Raw genomic sequence first — 22863 nt, 5'->3', positions numbered from 1 at the left:
ACAGAAATGAACGATTAACTGCACTTACCTCTGCTCAGCCATGAACTGGTCGAAAGCTGATGACGTAACATGTAGGTAGGCCCGCCCTCACGTGATACTGATTGGTCGATTGATAAGCTTAAATCTGATTGGCTAAAGAGTACGACTGCTCTGTGTTACGAGTGTTATGCTGCCAGGAAAGTCTCAAAAACACACACACACATATCTAAGGCAATTCGTACGTGAATGACGATTTGCACATTCAAATGCAAGGATACACTCGTACATTTTAAACATTCAAAGGTTTTTGTGCACAGTTGTATATCTACGAATTATGTTTTGCATTTGTGAAATGTATTTTATGAGTATATAATTTTATTTTGCGCATGTGAATTGCTTTTTGTGAATATATATATTTTTTCACGCACGTGGATTTTTTTTGTGTGTACGTGAATTAGGTTTCATGCATGTGAAATTGTCTACGCATGTGTGAATCATGTTTTTTGCGTGAATTATATTTGAGACTAATCTGCCTCCATACACTATTAATGAAACTATTCATGTACTCCTGCAGAGCGACCTTGCGAATGGTTCGACAAACCGTGTTTTCCCCCAGCTTCTGTGCGTCACCCACCGTGCAAGAATGTACCACTTGCAAAAAAATAAAAAAACGCAACACAATATTTGCGGTACAGTAAGTGCATGAATTCGACGTGTTAAATTCTTTATGTGCGGCTCAAGAAGTTCGCAAAGATAAGACATTCCGCGGAAAATCTGTATCTTTCATACAAATAACTATCAGGAAAGGCAAGGGGATTTTGTCATGCTAAAAATTATTTCTTTACGAAGTACTCGTCTAACAATTTGCGCTGAGATGTCACAGGATTTGGAAGAAAAGGTGAATAAGTTACGTCACCTATATGTTTCTTTGCTCTCAGCTGATTGGTCAAACTTCAGTCTGAGATCTTGAATCCAGAATATACCTGCCCCGGAGCAGGTTAGCCGTGCAGCGTAAGATACCATGGCAACGAACACCGATTAAAGCCAAGCTACTTTCATAGTAGGCCTACCTAAAACCCAGGGTTGGCGGAAACTAAACTGAAACATAGCTGGCTAGCCACCTAAACCGGCTTCATGGTATAGGCCCCAGGGACGGACTCAAAACGACCGACAACAAAGTAAAAAAAGAAAGAAATAATAATAAAAAATACCAAGAGGCTCTGTTTCGGTAACGTTAGATCATTTCCTAGATTGTTGTGATTTGTCTTGACATCAAATGTAACATACTCCCAATAATCTAATTCGCCCCGCATTTCATATCTAAACCGAACATTTCCACAATTGCAACAACACACGCGTAGAATGAAAACAAACAGGCGTATTATATATAAAAAGTAATACCTTGGTATTTGGAGTCCATTTCTCTCATAAGAGATACGTTTCTTTGTAGGTCGAAGGGCAGAGACTCAACCAAGTCCAAGTATTCTCCTACATAGTTAGCGATGTGTATAGGGCTTGGGCGTCGTGACGTCATACTTGGCGTGGCGGCCATGTTGATGGCCTCGCGAATGTAAACATACAGCAAGTCGAACGAGGAGAAGCAGAGTTGGGAGAAAAAAAATAAAGAAAAAAGATATTAAAGTCCCGAAAAGGATGTGGAATTTACGGGGATACGTTAAATAGGGAAGCCAGGGACCAGTAACGTTATGTGGACAAAATCGGCAAAAAAGTGTAACTTAGTTAGTAGCTGTCAACCCTCCCGTTTTTTCCGGGTTTCTCACGCATTTGAGCTCTTTTCCCGCTGTCTTCCCGTTTTAGTATTTTCCTATAAAATATCCCGAAAAATGACAATTTCAACATTCATCTTTCTGTTGCTGTCCCTCTGCTGACAGCAAAAATTCGTACTACAAAACTGCAGCATTAACTAAGCGAGTTGTTAAGCTAGATCTAACGTGACTTTGCTTACAGATTGGCGTGAAATCGTGCTCTCACAACAACCACGCTGTTATCTTAAAAAGGCCAATATCACGCTAAGGTTGCCTTCAAGTAAGCAAAACGATGCTTTGAAAACATCTGTTTCGCTGGAAGGGCAAGGGGGTAGCAACAGGACAATAGTAACGTTACAGAGACTGACAGGTCCGATGGAAGGGCTAACATTAATGTTATGAGAGAGTAAGGTATTAAAATACGGGATATTTTACAGGAAAATTTGTCCACATACTGGTCCCTGGTTTCCCTAACGTATCCCGGTAAATTCCACATCCTTTTCGGGATTTTAACATCTTTTTTCTTTCTTCCAACTCTGCTTCTCCTCGTTCGACTTGCTGTATGTTTACATTCGCGAGGCCATCAACATGGCCGCCACGCCAAGTATGACGTCACGACGCCCAAGCCCTATTGGATCCCAGCTGGCAGTATTCAGCATTTTAAATACGAAGTACTTTAGATTTGTGGGGGGAAATCCTTCAATGGCCAAAAACAAAGCACATCTGATCCTTGGCAAACCCTTAGACTCCGTTAAACAAAATCAACGTGCACAATCGAGGCAAATTATGCATAGCATTTATACTGTTGTCCATTTCATTTTATAGTAATACAAATATTACCAAGTAGAGGTAACTGCAGCCTGGAGCAATGGGCGTGCCACGAGGTCGGAAAGGAATGGGGCGTGCCAGGAGGAACGGGGCGTGCCGTGAGGTCTTTACAATTGGACGCGAAAGCTTCCTGATCCGCATAAAAGCGAGCCATATACTTAATCACTTTTGGCCAACAAACAATTATACAAGACCAAATACATTTCTTTCACTGTGAAAATAGCAATAATGATATTGAGAATACATTCTCAAATTTAGGGCGCGGGTTACATGACGTCATCACCACCGCGACTTTTTTTAAATCATTAAAAAACAAATTAAATTATTATTTTAAAGATAAAAATGTCTCCTGACATTATTAAAGTCATACTAGTTTTGTACGTTAATTTTAAAGTACATACAAACTAATAGTAATGTTATTTTTATAATAATGGTACAGCAAATGTTTTTGCTGTATAAAGGCATGCATAGGCTATATACGTGTTTGATCAAACACTCACCATATAATTATAAAATGAAGTAAAAACGGTTTAATAAACTTCTTTTAAGTGACATTAATCAATTAAGCAAAACAAACACCATTTTATCCAAAAACATTTATTCAGTTGTCATTTTTACAATTAATTATTTTGAAACGTCAATTGAATTTGCCATCAAAGGCTTGTGTTCTAAGTCAAAACTCATTCCTTCACTGATTCATACTATAGTAGCAACTGTCCGCACAAATGAACAGTCTAAAAACTCAAATGGTGTCTTAAGAATAAAAAATTAAATTCTATGGCATCATTTGAACCTTTCATATAAACAAAGTTATAAAGCTGTTGAGATTTGCATGTCAGGTTTGCACAACTGCAAACATGGTTATTTTATTATGGTAATTACAGTATACATGATATAATTCATCGTTCAGAGGAGCCTTAATGATGAGTGAAAAGGGTTGTAGATCTCTCTAATACTGGTAAAAACTGCTTTCAAGTATGGGTAGGTTGGTACACTTTCCATATCAGTTGAATTTAAACACTTAGAAATGTTTACAACTGAAAATTGTTTAAATTTCAAAAAGTCAAAGTTAATGACTCAAAAATATAAATAAAACAAATAAAATAAATAAAAACTAATAAAACATCAGTTTTGAAAAGATTTTGAGATTTTTTAACAAAATTTTTGAAGGTTTATTTGTCAATTACACACACACACACACACATATATATACACATTATATACATTATATATATATATAAAATGTAGCATTGATTTAGCACAATGGGATTTTATAAATGTCTAATAATGTCTATAAATGTCTAATAAACTGCACGTCAAGCATGTTGTCTGTCATTTCCTCTATGTTGTTCTTGTAGTGTCCGACACAGATGAGTAAATATGCTCGAGTCAGCAGGAGCAGTCTAAATAGAAGAACTAAAGATTTTATGCTATATTGTGCACTAATCATACTTGGGTGCATCTGAACTTTTTCACAAAGACCAACACTGGGAAGTTTAATGTTTATTAAAAATAAGGAGCAAGGAAAGTCTTGTAAAATCCAAGGAGCTTAAACTGAAGGTGAAGGTACAGCATCAGTGCAGGGAGTCTTCAGGATCCACTGAATCCCTTTCTGCTTCTTGTGTTGAAAGAGATAAAGGAGACAAAAACGGGACAAATTATAGTAGCATATATTACATGTTGTGGTATTTAGTATTATTTCCCATTTAGTCTAGTGTGATTTGTTTTTGTAAATGGCTTGCTGCTTTTAAGCATTGTTTTTAATCTCACGAATAAACTTCCATTTCCCTTTTCCATCAATCCAAAAATCAGCTGAGCTGAAACATAATATAGACAGGTAGCTTACAGAAACACAGTGCCTAAAAAACTCCACCCATACGTTTTTGTTACTCAAATATGCAATCTAAAATAATGATTTTTTTTGTTATTGCACATTTAATGAGAAATGAAATGGATACTCATTTTATCACTTCCCTATCACACTCCCCAATTTTATATTTGACACCTGTTTAGAAGCCTTTACCTCTTATTACACAACAAAGGATAAAAATGCATTAATAGAACGGTTTTAACCATTAATAGGCTGTTCGTGGTTTGTTATGCACTACTAACTTTATCCAGTGACCTTTCTTTTATCTGATAACGTCCCCTAAAACTACTAATTTAGAGAGCAATAGTAAACTAGCATGCTTTAATACACAAGTTAATTTGATTCAGATGTACTGATAATATACAATCTTATTCTTTAAACGTCTTACCTTTTAAAAGTGCATCACAGACGGTCTGTTCTACCGCGCTGCTGCTGCTGCTTTCGGAAAATATTGAGAGGCTCCAGAAGCCGCCATTGCTGTGTCGCAACTTTCTCTCTATGGCTCTGACTCTGCTTCTTCTTCTCTTCTTCTTCTTCTTCTTTTTGTTCCATGGCCGTTGACTCCTTAGGAGTATTACCGCCACCTACTGTTTACTTAGTACATATGGTTGATGGATCTGATTTGCGGAAAAAAAAAAAAACATCCCTTAGGATCAGAGCCCACTTTCAGCTGGCGCTGCGTGTTCAGCTCCTCCAGCTTACACATTAAGCTCTTCACCTCCAAGATGATCAGATCTATACTTTCTCCTCTTATAGTCTAAATCCGGTGATCTAGTCCTGTAACCTCTAAAAAAGTTATTACTTCCTTAATCCTCTGACTATTACTCAAAACCTTTCCCAATATATCCATAATGCCCACTGGTCTGTTCTTTATATTAATAAAAAGGTCTCTACGCTGTTCTTCATATTTACTACATTTTAAAAACACATGTTCTACTGTTTCACCAACACCACATTCATCACACATACCATTCCCATGCTTTCCCATTAATGCCAGAGTTGAATTTAACCCTGTATGACCCATCCTTAGTCTAGAAATCATTACCTCTTCCTTTCTATGCCTTCCATAATACAATTCTTTTCCCGCTACAGATTTTACAATACTATAGTACCACCTACCTGTACTGCTACTTTCCCATCTTTGTTGCCACTTTCCTATTATTTCTCTATTAATTATTGATCTAACTTCATTTCTTCCTAAAAGTATCTTTACTTCTATCAAGTCTTTTTTTAACGCTTCTTTTGCTAATTTATCCGCTATTTCGTTTCCTACAATCCCAATATGTGCCGGCACCCAACAAAAGTATACAATTATACCCTCAGTATTCAGCCTATATAATAATGTATAAATTTCTAGTAGCAGGTCATCTCTATCGGTTTTTGTTGATATTATACTTTTAAGTGCTGATGCAGAATCTGAGCAAATTACAGTCGGCACCAGGTTTGGCTTAGTTTGCTCTAGCCACTGCAATCCTATTATTATAGCAGTTAGTTCTGCTGAATATACGGATAATTTGTCACTCAATCTTAAACTTATTTTTGTCTCAAATTTTGGAATATACACTCCTACTCCTACTTTTTGTTCTCCTGGATCTTTAGAACCATCTGTATAGATCTGTATACAAGAGAAAAAAACGTTCTCTAATAAAAACATTAATTTCATATCTATTAGAATATTTTCCTTCTGCCTTCTCTCGATCCTCCAGCAGTCTCATCTCAACATTAGGTTCGGGAATATTCCAAACCGCTACCCCTTTTAATGGCATATTAGGACAAATATCTATATTTTCCATACCGCATTCCTTAACCCATTGTTTATGCTTCCACCCATTTCCGTTATCCTTTTTATATTCCCAACAATCATTTAAAATTTCTCGTGTACGATGACTCTTTGTACAACCCTGTAAATTAACCCAGTACATCATTGTAAGCTTTTTCCTTCTTAAGTCTAGTGGCATCTCCCCCATTTCAACCCTGATGGCATCTAAAGGTGTTGATCTTATTGCTCCACAGCAAATTCTAAGTGCCCTAGCTTGTACACTGTCCAACCTCTGTAGCTCTGACTTTGCTGCATCACCATACACCGCACACCCATAATCTAAACTAGACCGTATTAAGGCTTGATACACATTTAATAGTGCACTTTTCCTTGCTCCCCATTCATATTTGGCTATAGCTCGCATGCAATTTATGATTCCTTTACATTTGTTCTCAACTTTCCTAATATGTTTATTCCATGTTAATTTGTCATCAAATATTAACCCAAGGTATTTAAATTCTGTCACTCTCTCTAATATCTGATCATATAATTTCAACTTCACTTGTTCCACTTTCCTTTTCCTTGTAAAAATCAAATATTGGGTCTTTAATACTGAAAACTTTAGTCCCCACTCCACTGACCACCTTTCAACTTCGTTTATTGATTCTTGTATTCCTTTTACTACATACCTTAAGTTCCTACCTCTTTTCCAAACTGCACCATCATCTGCATATAGTGCTTTCCCTATACTTGGTTTCACTCTTTCAAAAATATCGTTAATCATTATATTAAACAATATGGGACTGATTACACTCCCTTGTGGAGTCCCATTCAGAATATCTTGCAATGTTGACATTTCTTCCCCTATTCTTACCTGAAATGTCCGTTTAAACAAGAAATCCAATATCCAGTTATACATTCTCCCCCCCACTCCGATTGTGTCTAACTTAATTAATAGTCCCTCCCTCCATAAAGTGTCGTATGCCTTTTCAATATCAAAGAAAACAGTAACAAGATATTCTTTCATTAATAAAGCTTTTTAACCTCATTTTCAAATAATATCAAGGCATCCATTGTAGATCTTTTCCTCCTGAATCCACTTTGAGCTGATGTTAAAATCTCATTTTTCTCAAGAAAATAATTTAATCTTCTAACTATCATTTTTTCCATCACTTTACATAATGTAGATGTAAGAGCAATTGGCCTATAGCTACTTGATTTTGTTGCATCTTTACCTGGTTTTGTTACTGGTATCACTATTGCATTTTTCCACTCTTTTGGTAATGTTCCTTCACTCCATATCTGATTATATACATCCATTATTACTTTAAGAGCTACATCCGGTAAATTCTTTAACATACTATAACTTATACTATCTCTCCCTGGTGTTGTATCCTTTGATGTGCTAATCGCAATTTTAAGCTCAAAAATATTAAAATCATCATTCATATTACTATAGTCATCTTGTTTTTTCATACACACATTCTCATACATTTTATTTAACTCTTGCCTTCTCTTTAAAAACTCATCACTCAAATTGTTTATACTGTGGACTTTAGCAAATGTTTTGGCCAATATTTCTGCTTTTTCTTTATCTGTTCTGGCCACCTTTCCATCTTCCTCAATTACAGGGACTTGTTTGTGTATATTAATACCATTCATTTTCCTTATCATTCTCCACACTACATGCATTCCAGTCTCTCTCCCAATTGTGTTGCAAAACTCCTGCCACGCTTTCCTCTTTGCACTTTTAATTACTCTTCTTGCAGCTGCCCTTTTTATCTGATAATCAATTACTGTATCTTGAGTTATTATCCTTTTTAAAACCCGGAATGCCTTATTCCTTTCTTTAATCGCTATTGTGCATTCTTCAGACCACCATGGAACATTTTTCTTTCTTTTTCCATTACCTCTTATTAATGGTATAGATAGATTCGCTGCTAGAATGATTTCATGTACTACTCTTTTATATCTCTCATCAATATTCCCTTCTAACTTTATGTTTTTGAAATTTTCTTCACACAACATACAAAACTCTTCCCATCTTGCCTGTTTAAATCCCCACCTTGCACACTGACTGTAGCTTTGTTTTTGTATCGCACTCCGAATCTCACATACTACAGGCCAGTGATCGCTGCCCCAATTTTCCTCTTGAACGCACCAATTGCACTTACCTGCTAATGCAGCTGATGTTATTGTGAGATCCAAACACGAGAAGCTGCCTTTACCTATATCCATTCTTGTTGGTGTTCCATCATTCAAACATACTAATGAGTGTTCTTCCATAAATTCTTCTACAATTAACCCATTATTGTCTGTATTCTTACTACCCCATAGACCATTATGTGCATTAAAATCCCCACATATAATAACTTTACCCTGTGAGTCACCTAACACATCCTCTAGAATACTATTATTTATTTCTTTGCATGGATTATAAAAGTTTGAAATTCTAATTTCTTCATACCTTCCCATTACTTCTATACATACACATTCTAATGTATTATTTATATTAATTCTCTTATACCCTATACCTTCTTTAATAAATGTTGCACACCCGCCCCCTCTATTTACTCTGTCTTTCCTTTCTACTACATACCCATTGATCTTAAAGTCCAACAAATTATTTAGCCACGTCTCTTGAATGCACATGATGTCTGGTGTCTTTTCCATTTCTGAGATATGTTTTTTAAATTCTTGACCATTTGCTATTAAACTCCTAGCATTCCAATGTAGTAGTAGGAAAGACATCATACAGCTAAGTACAATTACTCTGAGTCATATCCATGGCAACATTTCCTTCCTCCGCTTTCAGAATGCCATGCACCTCCTCTGCTGAGACTCCTGTTAACTTGAGAAATTTATTAGCACATTCTACAATAATCCTTAACTTGTCAGATTTCTTTTCCACTTGTGAGGTGCCATTCACCACTGCACAAATAAATGCCACAAAGTCAATTTTGTTTACTGAGATATGCAGTTCTGATTTACTCCTCTCTTTATTTACTTCTCTCTGGGAACAGGATTCTATCCTATTTCCTCACACATTTACCTCCGGTTCAGTTTTACCTTTGTCTTTTATCTTCCGCACAGCTTCTGCATATGTCAAATTTTGCACAGTTTTAATTTTTTGAGCTTCGCGGGCTTCTTGTTGTGCAGGACATCCTGCGTATGCTGCGCTATGTCCACCGCCACAATTACAGCATTTAATCCCTACACCATCCTCACACTTGCCATATTCGTGTTCCCCTCCACATTTTGCACACCTCATTTTCCCTTTACAAAAATTTGCAGTATGTCCCATCCGTTGGCACTTGAAGCATCTCAAAGGTGGAGGTATGAACTCTCGTACCAAGAAGCTGACAAATCCCAGCTTCACTCTTGTAGGTAGATTATTCCCTTCAAACTGAATCATTACACTCATACTCTCACATCTTTGGTTGTCTTTCCACATCTGCAATCTTCTAGTAGAGACAACTGTTCCTCCACTTAGATTTTCTTTGATATCACCATCACTTACATTTAGAGGCACTCCTGAGATAACCCCTCTGATTCCATTCCCTATTTCTGTGCATGATAATTTTCCTCCTGCCAGTGATTTAATTTTCAAAATTTTTTGTTTTTGTTTTTCATCCTTACATTTAATCATTATTCTTCCATTGTTTAGATACTCTACAGCTTTTACTACTCCGATCTCTTTCTCAATTGCCTTCGATAGCTTAACAGGATGAATTTGTTGTTCTGACTGCTTAGCAAAAGTAATTAGTACCTTGATTTGTCTTTCTTCCTCTTTATCATATACACCTCTTGTTTGCTTTGTTTTATTACTTGTTTGTTCACAATCAGATCCATCACCCATGCTATTCTTTTTCTTCCTTTTAAATCTTACTTCTTGAAAATCCATTTCTTGTTCATTATCATTATCTGATATTTCTTCCCACGTTTTCCTTCCTTCCGCCGCCATTTCCGGCCCGTTTCTCTGGCTGGAGACTCGTGCGCCCTTTCCCGCCATTCCCTCACACCGAGCCGAACCTGCACCTGCTTCTTCTTCTTCTTCTTCTTTGGGTTTTTAAGGCAGTTGGTATCCAATATGTTACATTACTGCCATCTGCTGTCTATTATCATGTCACTTAATGATTATATTCTTCTTTCCAGTCCAGTCCTCTTTAAAAAATAAAACAAATATTTCTTTCCTTGCTCACTCTTTCCACATCCTAATATACTTTTTACATTGTACTGTCCTATACCAATTTCTTGTAAGCTATATTTCAACTCTTGTCTTTCTTTTATAAATTTCCTGCATGACATAAAAATGTGACTAACTGTTTCCTCCTCTTGACATTCATCACATTGGCCTGTGGGATGTTTTCCTAACATATGAAGAGTTCCATTTAACTTACAATGCCCAATCCTAAGTCTTGTTATTACCACTTGTTCTGTCCTTCTATTTGACATCTCTCTTATACTGCCTACTTTATTTTGAATCATGTATAGTTGTCTTCCTTTACTTTCATGATCCCATTGATGTTGCCATATTTCCATTATCTTTTTCCACACTAGACTCTTCCCTTCTGATTTTGACAATTTAATTTCAATGTCAACATGCTCTTTTTTTGTTGCCTTTTTTGCCAATTTATCAACTTTCTCATTTCCCTGTATGCCCACATGTGCTGGTATCCACATATACGTTATATTTTTCCCTTGTCTACATACCCTTGAATTTAAAAACAAGATTTCATATAATATTTCTTGATGACTTCTAGCTTTTCCAGACTTCATACTCATAAGAGCTGATACTGAGTCACTGCATACTAGAATGTTAATATCCCTGCATTGTTCAATCCATTCTAATGCAACAAGTATAGCACATAATTCAACTGCATAAACATTTATGCTGTCAGATGTTCTTTTGCTAATTCCTATCTCATATTTAGGGATGTATACCGCAGACCCTGTCGCATCTGTTTGTAGGTCCTTTGACTCTGACTCTGTCCAGGAGGAAACTCCTTTGACCAATGAGAAACCTCCTGCCACGCCCCTACCTCCTGCCACGCCCCTACCTCCTGCCACGCCCATTGCTCCAAGCTGCAGCTACCCCTGTCTCAATATTACAGTGTCACATACTCCAACGTGAAGATCCTCCGGGTAGTTTCAAACACTTGAAGAGTAAATCATATGCGCATGCGTCAATGACTCCCCGCGTATGCTCAGTGTATGCTGCATATGGGCTGCCGCTTATTGGTATGGGGGTAAATTGATGCCTAAACCATTGAAAATGGACAGACTAAAAGTCACAAATAGATATTACAACTTGTAAACACAAAACACAATCTACAAATAGATTAAAAATCCGCAAACAAAGTCCTCATGATCCGCAAATGTAAAACAAGATCTACAAATAGATACAAAGTCCTCAAACAATTAACTCTTTGTGATCCACAAATATAAAGCATGATCTACAAAAAGATTAAAAATCCACAAATAAACACATCCTGATTCACAAATAGAAATCAGTTACTTGTACTTGAAAACCAGAATTTGAATGAATGTAAAGTGACTTGTTAGCAGGTGAAGATCATGTTCTGTTTGTAGATTGTGTCACATTTGTTTTCAGAATTCTGGCACTATTGTTTCGCTGTTGTGACAAAATAATGCCATAATCATTGAAAATGAAGAGACTATGAGTCAAAAATGCATATTACAATTTGTAAACACAAAACAAGATCTACAAATAAATTTAAAATCTGCAAACAAACTCCTCATAATCTGCAAATGTAAAACACAATCTGTAAATAGATTCCAAATCTGCAAACAAACTCCTCATGATCCGCAAATATAAAATGTGATCTACAAATAGATTTAAAATCCGCAAACAAACTCTTTATGATTCACAAATAGAAATCAGGGACTTGTACTTGACAACCAGAATTTGAATGAACGCAAAGTGATTTGTCTGCGCATGAGGGTCATTATTTGTTTGTAGATTGTGTTGCATTTGTTTTCAGAATTTTGGCACAACTGTTTTTCCCATTAAAAAATCTACAAATGCCCTCCTCACAATTTGCAAACAAACACAGTCTAACTTGTATTTTCAAACCACTGTAAAAAGACATTCTTACACATTCTGTGCAAAGCTCAGCATGCAAGTGTTGAATCTGTGTTTGCAGATCACAGGGCATTCACAGATCCCTCTGCACACGTCTACAGATCTTTTTGGCACTATCTTTCCGCAGAGTGTGTGACTACAATCCACACGTGTAGTCAGCCAATCAGGGGTATTGCTTCAATGTGATGTCACGCCCCCTCAATAAGCCCTTTTCAAAATAAGAGTCGACACTTCTCGGATGGGTGGGCTGGGCTCACTGCCATTTACCGTTGCCGGTGTTGTAGCCTACCGAAATCCGACTCCCCGGACAAATCGCACTCCCCCTCGCGTGCACGCGCAAGCGAGTTTAAATGCACTTCCTTTGCTATATCCGTTTATCGATCGATTTTTCACACAGCAAGCACCCAGATCCTGCATGGAAGCTTTGTCTACGCTTAAATAAATTAACAGAAAGTGAACTAGTGTGGATAAAAGATGCAAAAAACAAACACAAACAAACAAAAAAACATGGCAGATCGATTCAAACTATAAACTTCGACGGGTAAGGAATAAAGCTACCAAACAAAACTGTTAATTTCACTTAATTTAACTGAACTTATCGTTTGTGTGTTAAACACGCTGTGGTTCATAGGAACATATTGTATTAGGCCTACTCCCCCCATTGCACATGAATGTCATTGAAAATAATAATATTTAACCTTTTTTCACGAAGATAGGCTTTAAGAGTTCATCAAATACATATTGTGTGTATATATATATATATGAGGCAAATACCTGTCTTTTTGTTTGTTTGTTTTTTGCTTAATTGTGTCTTAAAAATAGAAATGAAACAAAATAGAAAATGTAACAAACATAGTGATAATTGACACTTAAAGCTAAGAATGTAAAGAAACCTTAGACATTTTTTTTTTTTAATTAATAGTTATTTTCCAGCACATTAGGGCCCCAAAAAGCATTATTTATTTCATTCATTCTTTCAATTTTACATCTTACATAGCTTATGGATATACAATTAAAATAGCTGGAGCAAAGTATACTACCACTAAAGGTATACTTGCTAGGCGTCTTCAGGGCCATCATCCACTCGCGAGGCAGAGGCGCTGGCGCCCTCCTAGCAACGGCGCTGGTCGCGCTAGTATGGAAGCAGATTAGTCTCAAATATAATTCACGCAAAAAACATGATTCACAAATGCGTAGACAATTTCACATGCATGAAACCTAATTCACGTACACACAAAAAAAATCCACGTGCGTGAAAAAAAAAAATATATATATTCACAAAAAGCAATTCACATGCGCAATATAAAATTATATAATCATAAAATACATTTCACAAATGCAAAACACAATTCGTAGATATACAACTGTGCACAAAAACCTTTGAATGTTTAAAATGTACGAGTGTATCCTTGCATTTGAATGTGCAAATCGTCATTCATGTACGAATCGCCTTAGATATGTGTGTGTGTGTGTTTTTGAGACTTTCCTGGCAGCATAACACTCATAACACAGAGCAGTCGTACTCTTTAGCCAATCAGATTTAAGCTTATCAATCGACCAATCAGTATCACGTGAGGGCGGGCCTACCTACATGTTACGTCATCAGCTTTCGACCAGTTCATGGCTGAGCAGAGGTAAGTGCAGTTAATCGTTCATTTCTGTGTTAACTGAAGTTAAAGAAGTTTGAGATCAGTTGAAGCAATAGTTTATGAACTATTAACTGATGTAAGCAAGTGTTGTTGTAATCAGATGTCCCATATCGTGTCAAAAATGAAGAAGAATGATGCTTGTTTTGTTGTATTTTAGCTGAAGGTACAGACAGCTCTCACAGCTACAATCACGCTAATGATTGCAAAACAATCATCTGTGGTCAATACCCATCGAGATTGTTCTTTAAATAGTGAATAGACCTATTTTAATGAGCAGCCAGTGTTTTTTGCCATTTGTGTATGATGTTAAATTATTATTAACACTTGTTTCCCTGCATTTTTCAGGATTACTCACCTTTGGTGTGACATCTGGATAGCAGTCACGAACATCTTAATTCATGTTGTTTCTTTATTCTCTTTTATACTTTTTTTTTTGTATTTATGTCTTAATTGGTAACACTTTATTAAAATGTTTCATTAGTTAACATGAACTAATAATGAACTGCACGTGAACAGCCTTTATTATTTTTTGTTAATGTTAACATTTACTAATACTTCATTAAAATCTTGTTAACATTAGTAAATGCACTGTAAACTAACAATGAACAGCTGTATTTTTAACTAACGTTAACAAAGATTAACAAACACAGCAACAAATGTATTGCTCATGGTTATTTAATACATGAACTAATGTTAACTTAGTTATTGTACCTTATTGTAGAGTGTTACCAATATATTCAACATGCATTTCCTTATGCTGTATTGTAATGTCAAGGTTTTTAAATAAGGTTTTTTATTGTCATCTTAAGGTCTCACAGGACAATATTGTGAAGCATTAATTTTACTTTGCCTAGTAAAATAGGCAAATCTGATTTTATGCTGATAAGACAAAGGTACTTATCATAGAGAGGCAATTAAGATTATGCGACTAAGATTACTCCGTAAACTCTATTCAAATACCATCACTTAATTTCCCACATCCTCTGTCTGCACCTCTTGTACTATAGGGTTTTAGTACTTTAAATATCAGGACAAAATCTTATATGTCCTAACAGAGAGGTCTACTGATGACCGGACTGAACACAATTCATTTTTTAACTTTTCACTTGATGTATTGCACTTATATTTATATACTTTAAAAGCAAAGTACACTCTGACTGGATCTCACAACTCCTGAAGAGACGTATATTTCTCTGTACTGAATATTGTGCTTCACAGTTTAGACTGTCAGTTCATGATCTTCATATGTAACAGGAACATTAATCATGATCAAGTCATTTTATATATTTTATTCCCAAAGGATTCGGAAACTTTCAAATTAATAAAACGTGTACATCAAATTGAACTATGTCTGAATCTTTTAATTCTTACAAGAACATTTAATAATGCATGCATAGCAAGGCTTTATTCCTAAAGCGTGTACATATAGTCCGCAGGAGACAAATTAATACAGTAACAATGCATCACTTTCAACCACTTGTTGAAACAACTGTCAAAATGGATGGCTTGCAACATGACTGTTTTCAAAGAATTACAGTAGAAATGGTAAGATCACAGTACTGGTTGTCTGCAACTTCATACATCATCTGTCTTGGAAATCTGAAACAATAAAACTACATAATGTATGCAGATCAAAACATGTCTCCTATATATGCACGTCATTACATACATTATCATCAGTTGAATGTGTGGTGGACAGGACATGAAAATCCATCAATACTAAAAATAAATGTTTATATTCACATGTGGACTAAACAGCAGTTAATAAACTATTGCTTCAACTGATCTCTAACTTCTAAATACAGAATAGAGTTGTGACGTTCGCGAACGAACCGATTCTTTTGAACGGCTCATAAACATGAACGATGGGAGCCGAGTCGCGGCTGGAGGGGAGCCGTTCTTTCTGTCGTTCTTTTTTTCCTATGCGTGTTTCACACAGATGCACACAAATTAGCTCCTCCGCGAGACAGAACAGTTATAGGGGGAGGGGCGCACCCAGCGTGAAGGGGCTGATCTCTTATTTGCAAAGTTTACAGTAGTTATAGTAGGCTAGTGGACTGTAATAGTGACTGTACGTAGACATTTCCATTTTATTTATTCTAATTTTATCTACAGTATAGCCTATGTCTAATACTTTAAATATTTTTTGTTATCTATCAAAATGTTCTTTTGTGATACTGTTCTTGTAGAAATTTTTCACTAAAGCTGTTTTGCACAGACATTCAATTGCAGCCCACTTTGTTATTGTTCATTTAAGACTTGAAGGGGCTGATGTCCTATTTGCAAAGTTTACAGTAGTAATAGTAGTAATAGTGGACTGTATGAAGACATTTCCATTTTATTTATTCTAATTTTATCTACAGTATATATTTAAAACTTTAAATATGATAAAATACTTTAAATATTTTTTTTTTGTTTTCTATCAAAATGTTCTTGTGTGATAACAATGTTCTTGTGTGGAAGTGTTTGTAGTAAAAGCTGTTTTGCACAGAAATTCATTGCAGCCCGCTTTGTTTTTGATGTTTATTTGTGAGTAGGTATTGTATGAATAACATAAGTCAACGTAGCTTTACACATACACACACTTTGTACTAAAGGTAAATCCAAAATAGTGATGTCACTGTCTAAGCAGAGGGATGTTGTGCAACCCTATATGGAATATAGTCCACACATGACAAATTAGGTAATAATCAATATTTCAGAATAATTCAAACTCAGATATTTGTGTGTGATATTATATAATATATCTGAGTTTTAATTATTTGACTACAAATCTCACCTCATCATTCCTCCCAGTGATTATTTCCAGGATAAACTGAGATGCCCCCAAGCTGGCTTCTTAAAACTGACTAAATATTTAAAAAGAGCCAAAAGAGCCGTTCTTTTGAACGGCTCTTTGAAAGGAACGGATCGCCAAGATCCGGATCCCCTCAAAGAGCCATAAATCCCATCACTAATACAGAAATGAACGATTAACTGCACTTACCTCTGCTCAGCCATGAACTGGTCGAAAGCTGATGACGTAACATGTAGGTAGGCCCGCCCTCACGTGATACTGATTGGTCGATTGATAAGCTTAAATCTAATTGGCTAAAGAGTACGACTGCTCTGTGTTAGGAGTGTTATGCTGCCAGGAAAGTCTCAAAAACACACACACACATGTCTAAGGCAATTCGTATGTGAATGACGATTTGCACATTCAAATGCAAGGATACACTCGTACATTTTAAACATTCAAAGGTTTTTGTGCACAGTTGTATATCTACGAATTATGTTTTGCATTTGTGAAATGTATTTTATGAGTATATAATTTTATTTTGCGCATGTGAATTGCTTTTTGTGAATATATATATTTTTTCACGCACGTGGATTTTTTTTGTGTGTACGTGAATTAGGTTTCATGCATGTGAAATTGTCTATGCATTTGTGAATCATGTTTTTTGCGTGATTTATATTTGAGACTAATCTGCCTCCATACCGCTAGCTGCACTAGCCGTGCTATCACCCTGGGGTGGCAGAGACGAAGATGTGCAAGCTAGGTGATGTGGATCTCAGCTCTCTTCATCTCCTGGTTGCAGCGATGACTCCGAGACTGTACGTGCGCGTTTAAGGTAGGCCTACCTAAACAACGACGGTTGCAACAGGGCTGAGGGCTGGGTTGGAAAATATGTGACGTCATTATGTTTTTAATTTAATCAATGTTGATTATGAAAATGAGCATCCAGCATGATACATTTTGAGATGCGCAATATATCTTGGAGACATGGAGTGGGTAAAACATGACCACTTTTTACCACTTCATTGAGTTTTGTTTTGTAGAAAGTATCTTTTAAAAGATTTTCGTTTTGTATAAATTGTATCTTAATTTTGATCAATGTTTTATCAACCAATTGCCTGTAGGCTATTTAACCCTTGTGTTATGTTGGAATTCTGTGCACTCCCCTTATGGTTCGGGTCAAATTGACCCTAATTGGATTCAATACAATTCCTCAAAAATCACACTATGAAAAACAACAAAGATTCAGGTACAAACTGTAAACTTTTAATATCAACATTTGTCAAATATTCCAAAAAAAAATATATCTGAAGATATGATTTAATGAAAATGTTTTTTAACCATTTTTAAAAAACTGTTTTGTTTTGACAAAATTTGAATATACATTATATTTATATATATTTGCATATACATATTTGTTTACTTTTTTTTTTTTTTTGCTTAGAACATCATAACTGAACAATTAATCAATTAATCTGAGCTCATTTTTCCTGCTGTCTATGTCGAAGTCTCAAGATATTTCAGATATCTTGAATATATAAATGAGAGCTTATTTTACTATCTGTGTCTGTCAAAGATTTTCATTTGTAATTTGCAATTAACTCTGAACACCATGATTTAGCTTTTTCAAGTGTGTTTGGTTTGGGTTAGAGCACTTTTAGATACACTTACGCTTTAGAACTGGAGTTGATGCCCTGACATACATAAAATAAATGTTTTTATTTTGTGTCTGTACAGTTGCTTTTGAATAGCTGCCTATGAGGGTCAAATTGACCTGCGAACATCATAAATGTAATAGTAATTTTGTTTGTATATCTCAAAACAAAAAACACCAGCATGTTGAAACTTTGCATGCATGTTCATGATGATAAATGTGAAAAAGTCACAAAATATCAAGAAGAAAAAAAAGGTTTAATATTATTTCAGGTAGCTTGAAAAAATAAATGATAGGTAATTTTTACCATCTGTGGCTGACAAAATATTTTTCTGTATTGAAATAAGTGTGGAAAACCAAATTTTTTAGCTTCATAACCCAGCAAACACAGAACGTTCCCCTAACGTTCCCATATGGTTCCCATTTGGTTATTTTTTTGGGAACCAAATAAGAACGTTCTGGGAACGTTCCCTGCAAGTTGTTATTTAATAACCTAAAGAGAACCTTCCCAGAACGTTTCCTGCAGGTTATTTTTAGGTTTTATTTTTATAACCTAAAGAGAACCTTCCCAGAACGTTCCCTGTAGGTTATTTTTAGGTTTAATTTTTATAACCTAAAGACACCTTCCCAGAACGTTTCCTGCAGGTTATTTTTAGGTTTTATTTTTATAACCTAAAGAGAACCTTCCCAGAATGTTTCCTGCAGGTTATTTTTAGGTTTTATTTTATAACCTAAAGAGAACCTTCCCAGAACGTTTCCTTGCAGGTTATTTTTAGGTTTTATTTTTATAACCTAAAGAGAACGTTCTGAGAACGTTCTCTGCAGGTTATTATTTTAATATCACTTACTATTAACAGGCAGATTAGGCTACCAACTGACAACGTCGTCAGTTCTGGTTTTTAAACACATATTTAGTGTAGATAACAGTTTTTGATAGTTTTGCTGGTAATTTGTCAATGGGAAGTAAGCTAATTTATTTAGGCTAACCTAAAAGAATGCACTGTATTGTTAACTTAATCAGTGACGTCACTTACCAATATTGCTAAAATGTGATTTCAGAATAGCGAGAGAAAAAATAAAACTCTACAACAAGGGGTGAGTTATTGTTTAATCATGATGATAATTCCATATGCATTTATTTCACAATATATTATCTTAAGATTTGTATATCTTTTCTGCATTTCACCTCTGTTCTAGCTTGGTTCCTTGTAATAAACCTATCACATGTAATATTGTTGGCTCTGTGACAAATAGCATGTTATGTTCCTAGATCATCATGCTGTGATGGCCTGCTGCACCCCCTGTCCAAAAAATCTCCACGGCTATGAACCATATGACTAGTAAGCAAAACCACCTCAAACATACAGTGCACTACTGTTCAAAGGTTTGGGGTCTGTAAGATTTATGCTTTTGAAATAAGTCTCACATTTTAAAATCATTAACCCCAGGTTTTTTCAGTGAGATTGTCCTTGAGAAGCCTGTAGGCTAAATAATCAGCTAACGTTAAATAATAGGCGACTAATACAATATTATAATGGTCATAGTTATAATAATAATTCATTTAACTATTATGATAACATGATATCCTGATGATTACTATATTTTATTTTATTTCTTTAGGTCTGTTTTGAATTATGTTGGCCAATGAGACTGACACCATACTGTCCAACACAAAGGTATTTATGTATTTGTATGTTTTTTTTATTGATCAATACTGAAATTCTTTGTATTTTTAAATGCTGAATGTGGTTCAGGGGGTCGACAACTTTAGGCAGTTATTTTTCACAGATATCTTGGGCAGCTGTGGCTCATACTCTTAGCCTTAAAAATGTTTGAATTGATATCCCCAATGCAATATCAGGGGGTAAATATATCATTAGAGTTCTTAAAGTTATGGCTTTGCTCTTGTTAACAGATGAGATATAATCCCTATTGTTTGGCCCTGTATTCTTCAGGACAAGACCTTGATGCCATCCACAGTCAGTAGATGAAGAAGGTGAGTTTAGCCGAATTCAGTTCTCTTTCCCTTTTTTTTGAGCTTAAACGGACACGTGCACGCAAAATGAAGTCAAAATGCCCATCTTGGCGAGTTTCCTCGTAAACAGTCTTGTGTTTTAAACAGAAAGAAAACTGATGTTTGTCATCTATATTAGGTCTGCCCATTCGTCTTGAAGGGACAGCAGCCTAACGTACCCGCAGCTGTTTGTGTCGCCAATGGTGCTCAAACATCAAAAGAGAAAATGACTTGTAGCTTTAGCAAAGATACATTAATTTTATAGTTATTTTATTTTTACACTGAAGACTTATTTTACATTTTGATAAATCAATTTCTGTACCTGATAAGTTAGATTTAACTGAAAAACATAATGCACTGCTTATTTCAACTGTATTTTTCTTCTATTGTATTAATCTATGCTTGTTATCTATTGTAATTTTCTATGCAGGTTCACTCCTCTACAAAATCCCCCCAATAGAGGTTATGCGGAGCGCCCAGCGGTCGAACCGGAAAGAGGTCTAAGCATTTCCGCTTTTCACTTCCGTACACATCTGCAGCGGTAGGTGATCTCTGAGTTTACTGTTAATTTTTGCTTATTATACAAAAATTCTTATTTCTGTTTTAATTAAAATGTCACGAATGCTAAAATATCAGAAAAGGGAACATCCGAACAGCAGTTTTTGTTGTGTGCCGATCTGCTCTATGTCGGAGAAAATGAGTAGTACAGAAGTACAAATAGGTTCTGTACTCGTAAAGTGACGTCAACATCCGCGTCAGCAGTAGCATTCGCTCCTCTAAATAAACTCTACTCTAGAAAAATATCTCTAAATAAACTCTACATTTTTCAATATCGTGCAGCACTAATATTGAGCATATCTTAAAATGAACCTGGAATAATAATTTGTGATACCAGATGAGATGTATGTATGATAGATTTTGAACTGTAGGCTACTATTTTTATTTTTTTTATTTCAGGTTTTCTGGGATCCCAGCCAGCGAAGGCATCAAGGCATCAGACGTTGGCCTGGACAGATGCACCTGTAAACTACATCGACCTTTGCTTTTGCATGGATGGCTGATTATTACCATGTTCTGTGAGGGTTTCATTATAGCAAAACTGAGCACCTGTGACAGTGGAATTTGTAGGTGTAAAGTCACAGAGATAAAAAAAAATTGATAGCCGTTTCAAACTTTTTTTCTCTTTCTCTCTCATGAACAACACAGCAGTTACAGGTTTTCAAATTCTTCATTGGAGGTGAGACTTATATGTTATATGTAGAGCGAATTCGCAGGTCAGAGTTCACTAGACTTGAATATTATTTTCTCTGTTTTTTTGTTTGACTTCAGAGTTGAAAGTGGGCTTAAAGGGTACATAGGCTTAATGTAGGCTTAAATACCCCTATATAAAACATTCTTTTTACTTTTTACAAACATTTTTTGATTTGTAGTCTGAAATAATAAATAGTGCAGTATAAATAAATGCAATGTAGTGTTTTCAAATATATAATTTTTTCTATACACATTGATGCTGAAATATCTGAATAAATACACAATACCAGCAGCGCTCGTGCTCTCATATCTCCTACAGCTTGTGACACACAATCCCACCTCACTCTTTTCATTTGCTCCAGATGAATATTAATGCCATTACAGGGCTTGAATTTTGGCATGGGATTGTCTGTACATGTAACGCGTTGTCTTTTTATTTTCTTGTTAAATTTGCAGATGGTGTTGGGAGTTTAAATGTTTTGAGTGGAGTGAAGATTGGCACATTCATGTATATTGTATATAAATGAATACTTTTTCAATTTTGTTGTAAGTTGTAGGCTACAGTTTGCAAAAAGATAGTTTTAATTAAAATGTTTGTGCAGTTTTATTTCTTGAAATATTTTCATGTTTGAAATATTAAATGTAAATTACTGTTCCTGAATACATTTTGCTAATGCTGTTTTTAATGACTTATTTTAGGTTGATAATTAAACAATGAATCAACAAAAACATGGATTGTGTGCTGATTTATTTAATACAAACTGATTGATTTACTTATTAATGATAGTTTCTGTTAATTCAATTTATTGTAATAATAATATATTCATAGGATTCTTAAGTGTTTGAACAATAAACAATGTAGAATATGTTGTTTTTAGATCTATAATTTGTGTACAGGCATATCAGGATGTGTAGACGTTAGGAGAACCTTCCGGGAACGTTCCGAGAACCTTCCGGGAACGTTTTGGGAACCTTCCGGGAACGTTCCGGGAACGTTCCCCTAACCTATAGGGAACGTTCTATTAACGTAAAGAAAACTTTCCTGGCTAACCAATAGGGAACGTTCTTGGGAACATTCTGGGAACCAAAAACTAACGTTCCCAGAACGTAAAATTGTTAGCTGGGAAGGTAGTAAAAAAAAAAAAAAACTATAACCAAGAAATGTTATTATTTTGGGTCCGTACAGTTGCCTTAGAGCGTTAAAATATGCG

At 35.5% G+C, this 22863-nt stretch overlaps 1 protein-coding gene and 2 long non-coding RNA genes across 3 annotated transcripts in view; 1 reads left to right on the top strand and 2 right to left on the bottom strand.

The window, feature by feature from the left end:
- Positions 1–1531, bottom strand: part of LOC311078008 (inhibitor of growth protein 1-like) — a gene marked incomplete at both ends in the record, with an annotated part of 14524 nt that extends 12993 nt beyond the window's left edge. Inside the window, one exon of the mRNA XM_084106654.1 lies at positions 1381–1531. Coding sequence (XP_083962780.1) covers positions 1381–1531 — 151 coding nt within the window. The remainder of the gene's footprint in view (positions 1–1380) is intronic.
- A 2532-nt stretch (positions 1532–4063) lies between these two features.
- On the bottom strand, positions 4064–6006 carry LOC311069243. The gene is made up of 2 exons (XR_014603499.1): positions 4832–6006; positions 4064–4191 (listed from the first exon to the last, which is right to left on the bottom strand). It is a non-coding gene; the product is annotated as an uncharacterized lncRNA (long non-coding RNA).
- A 13937-nt stretch (positions 6007–19943) lies between these two features.
- LOC311078206 lies at positions 19944–20944 on the top strand. Its single transcript, XR_014605077.1, has 3 exons — positions 19944–20063; positions 20303–20383; positions 20832–20944. It is a non-coding gene; the product is annotated as an uncharacterized lncRNA (long non-coding RNA).
- Positions 20945–22863: the final 1919 nt, after the last annotated feature.

Source organism: Abramis brama (genome assembly GCF_963993115.1).
Source record: "Abramis brama genome assembly, chromosome: 2".
NCBI classification, from domain to species: Eukaryota; Metazoa; Chordata; class Actinopteri; order Cypriniformes; family Leuciscidae; genus Abramis; species Abramis brama.
This window is presented reverse-complemented; position numbering and strand designations above follow the sequence as displayed.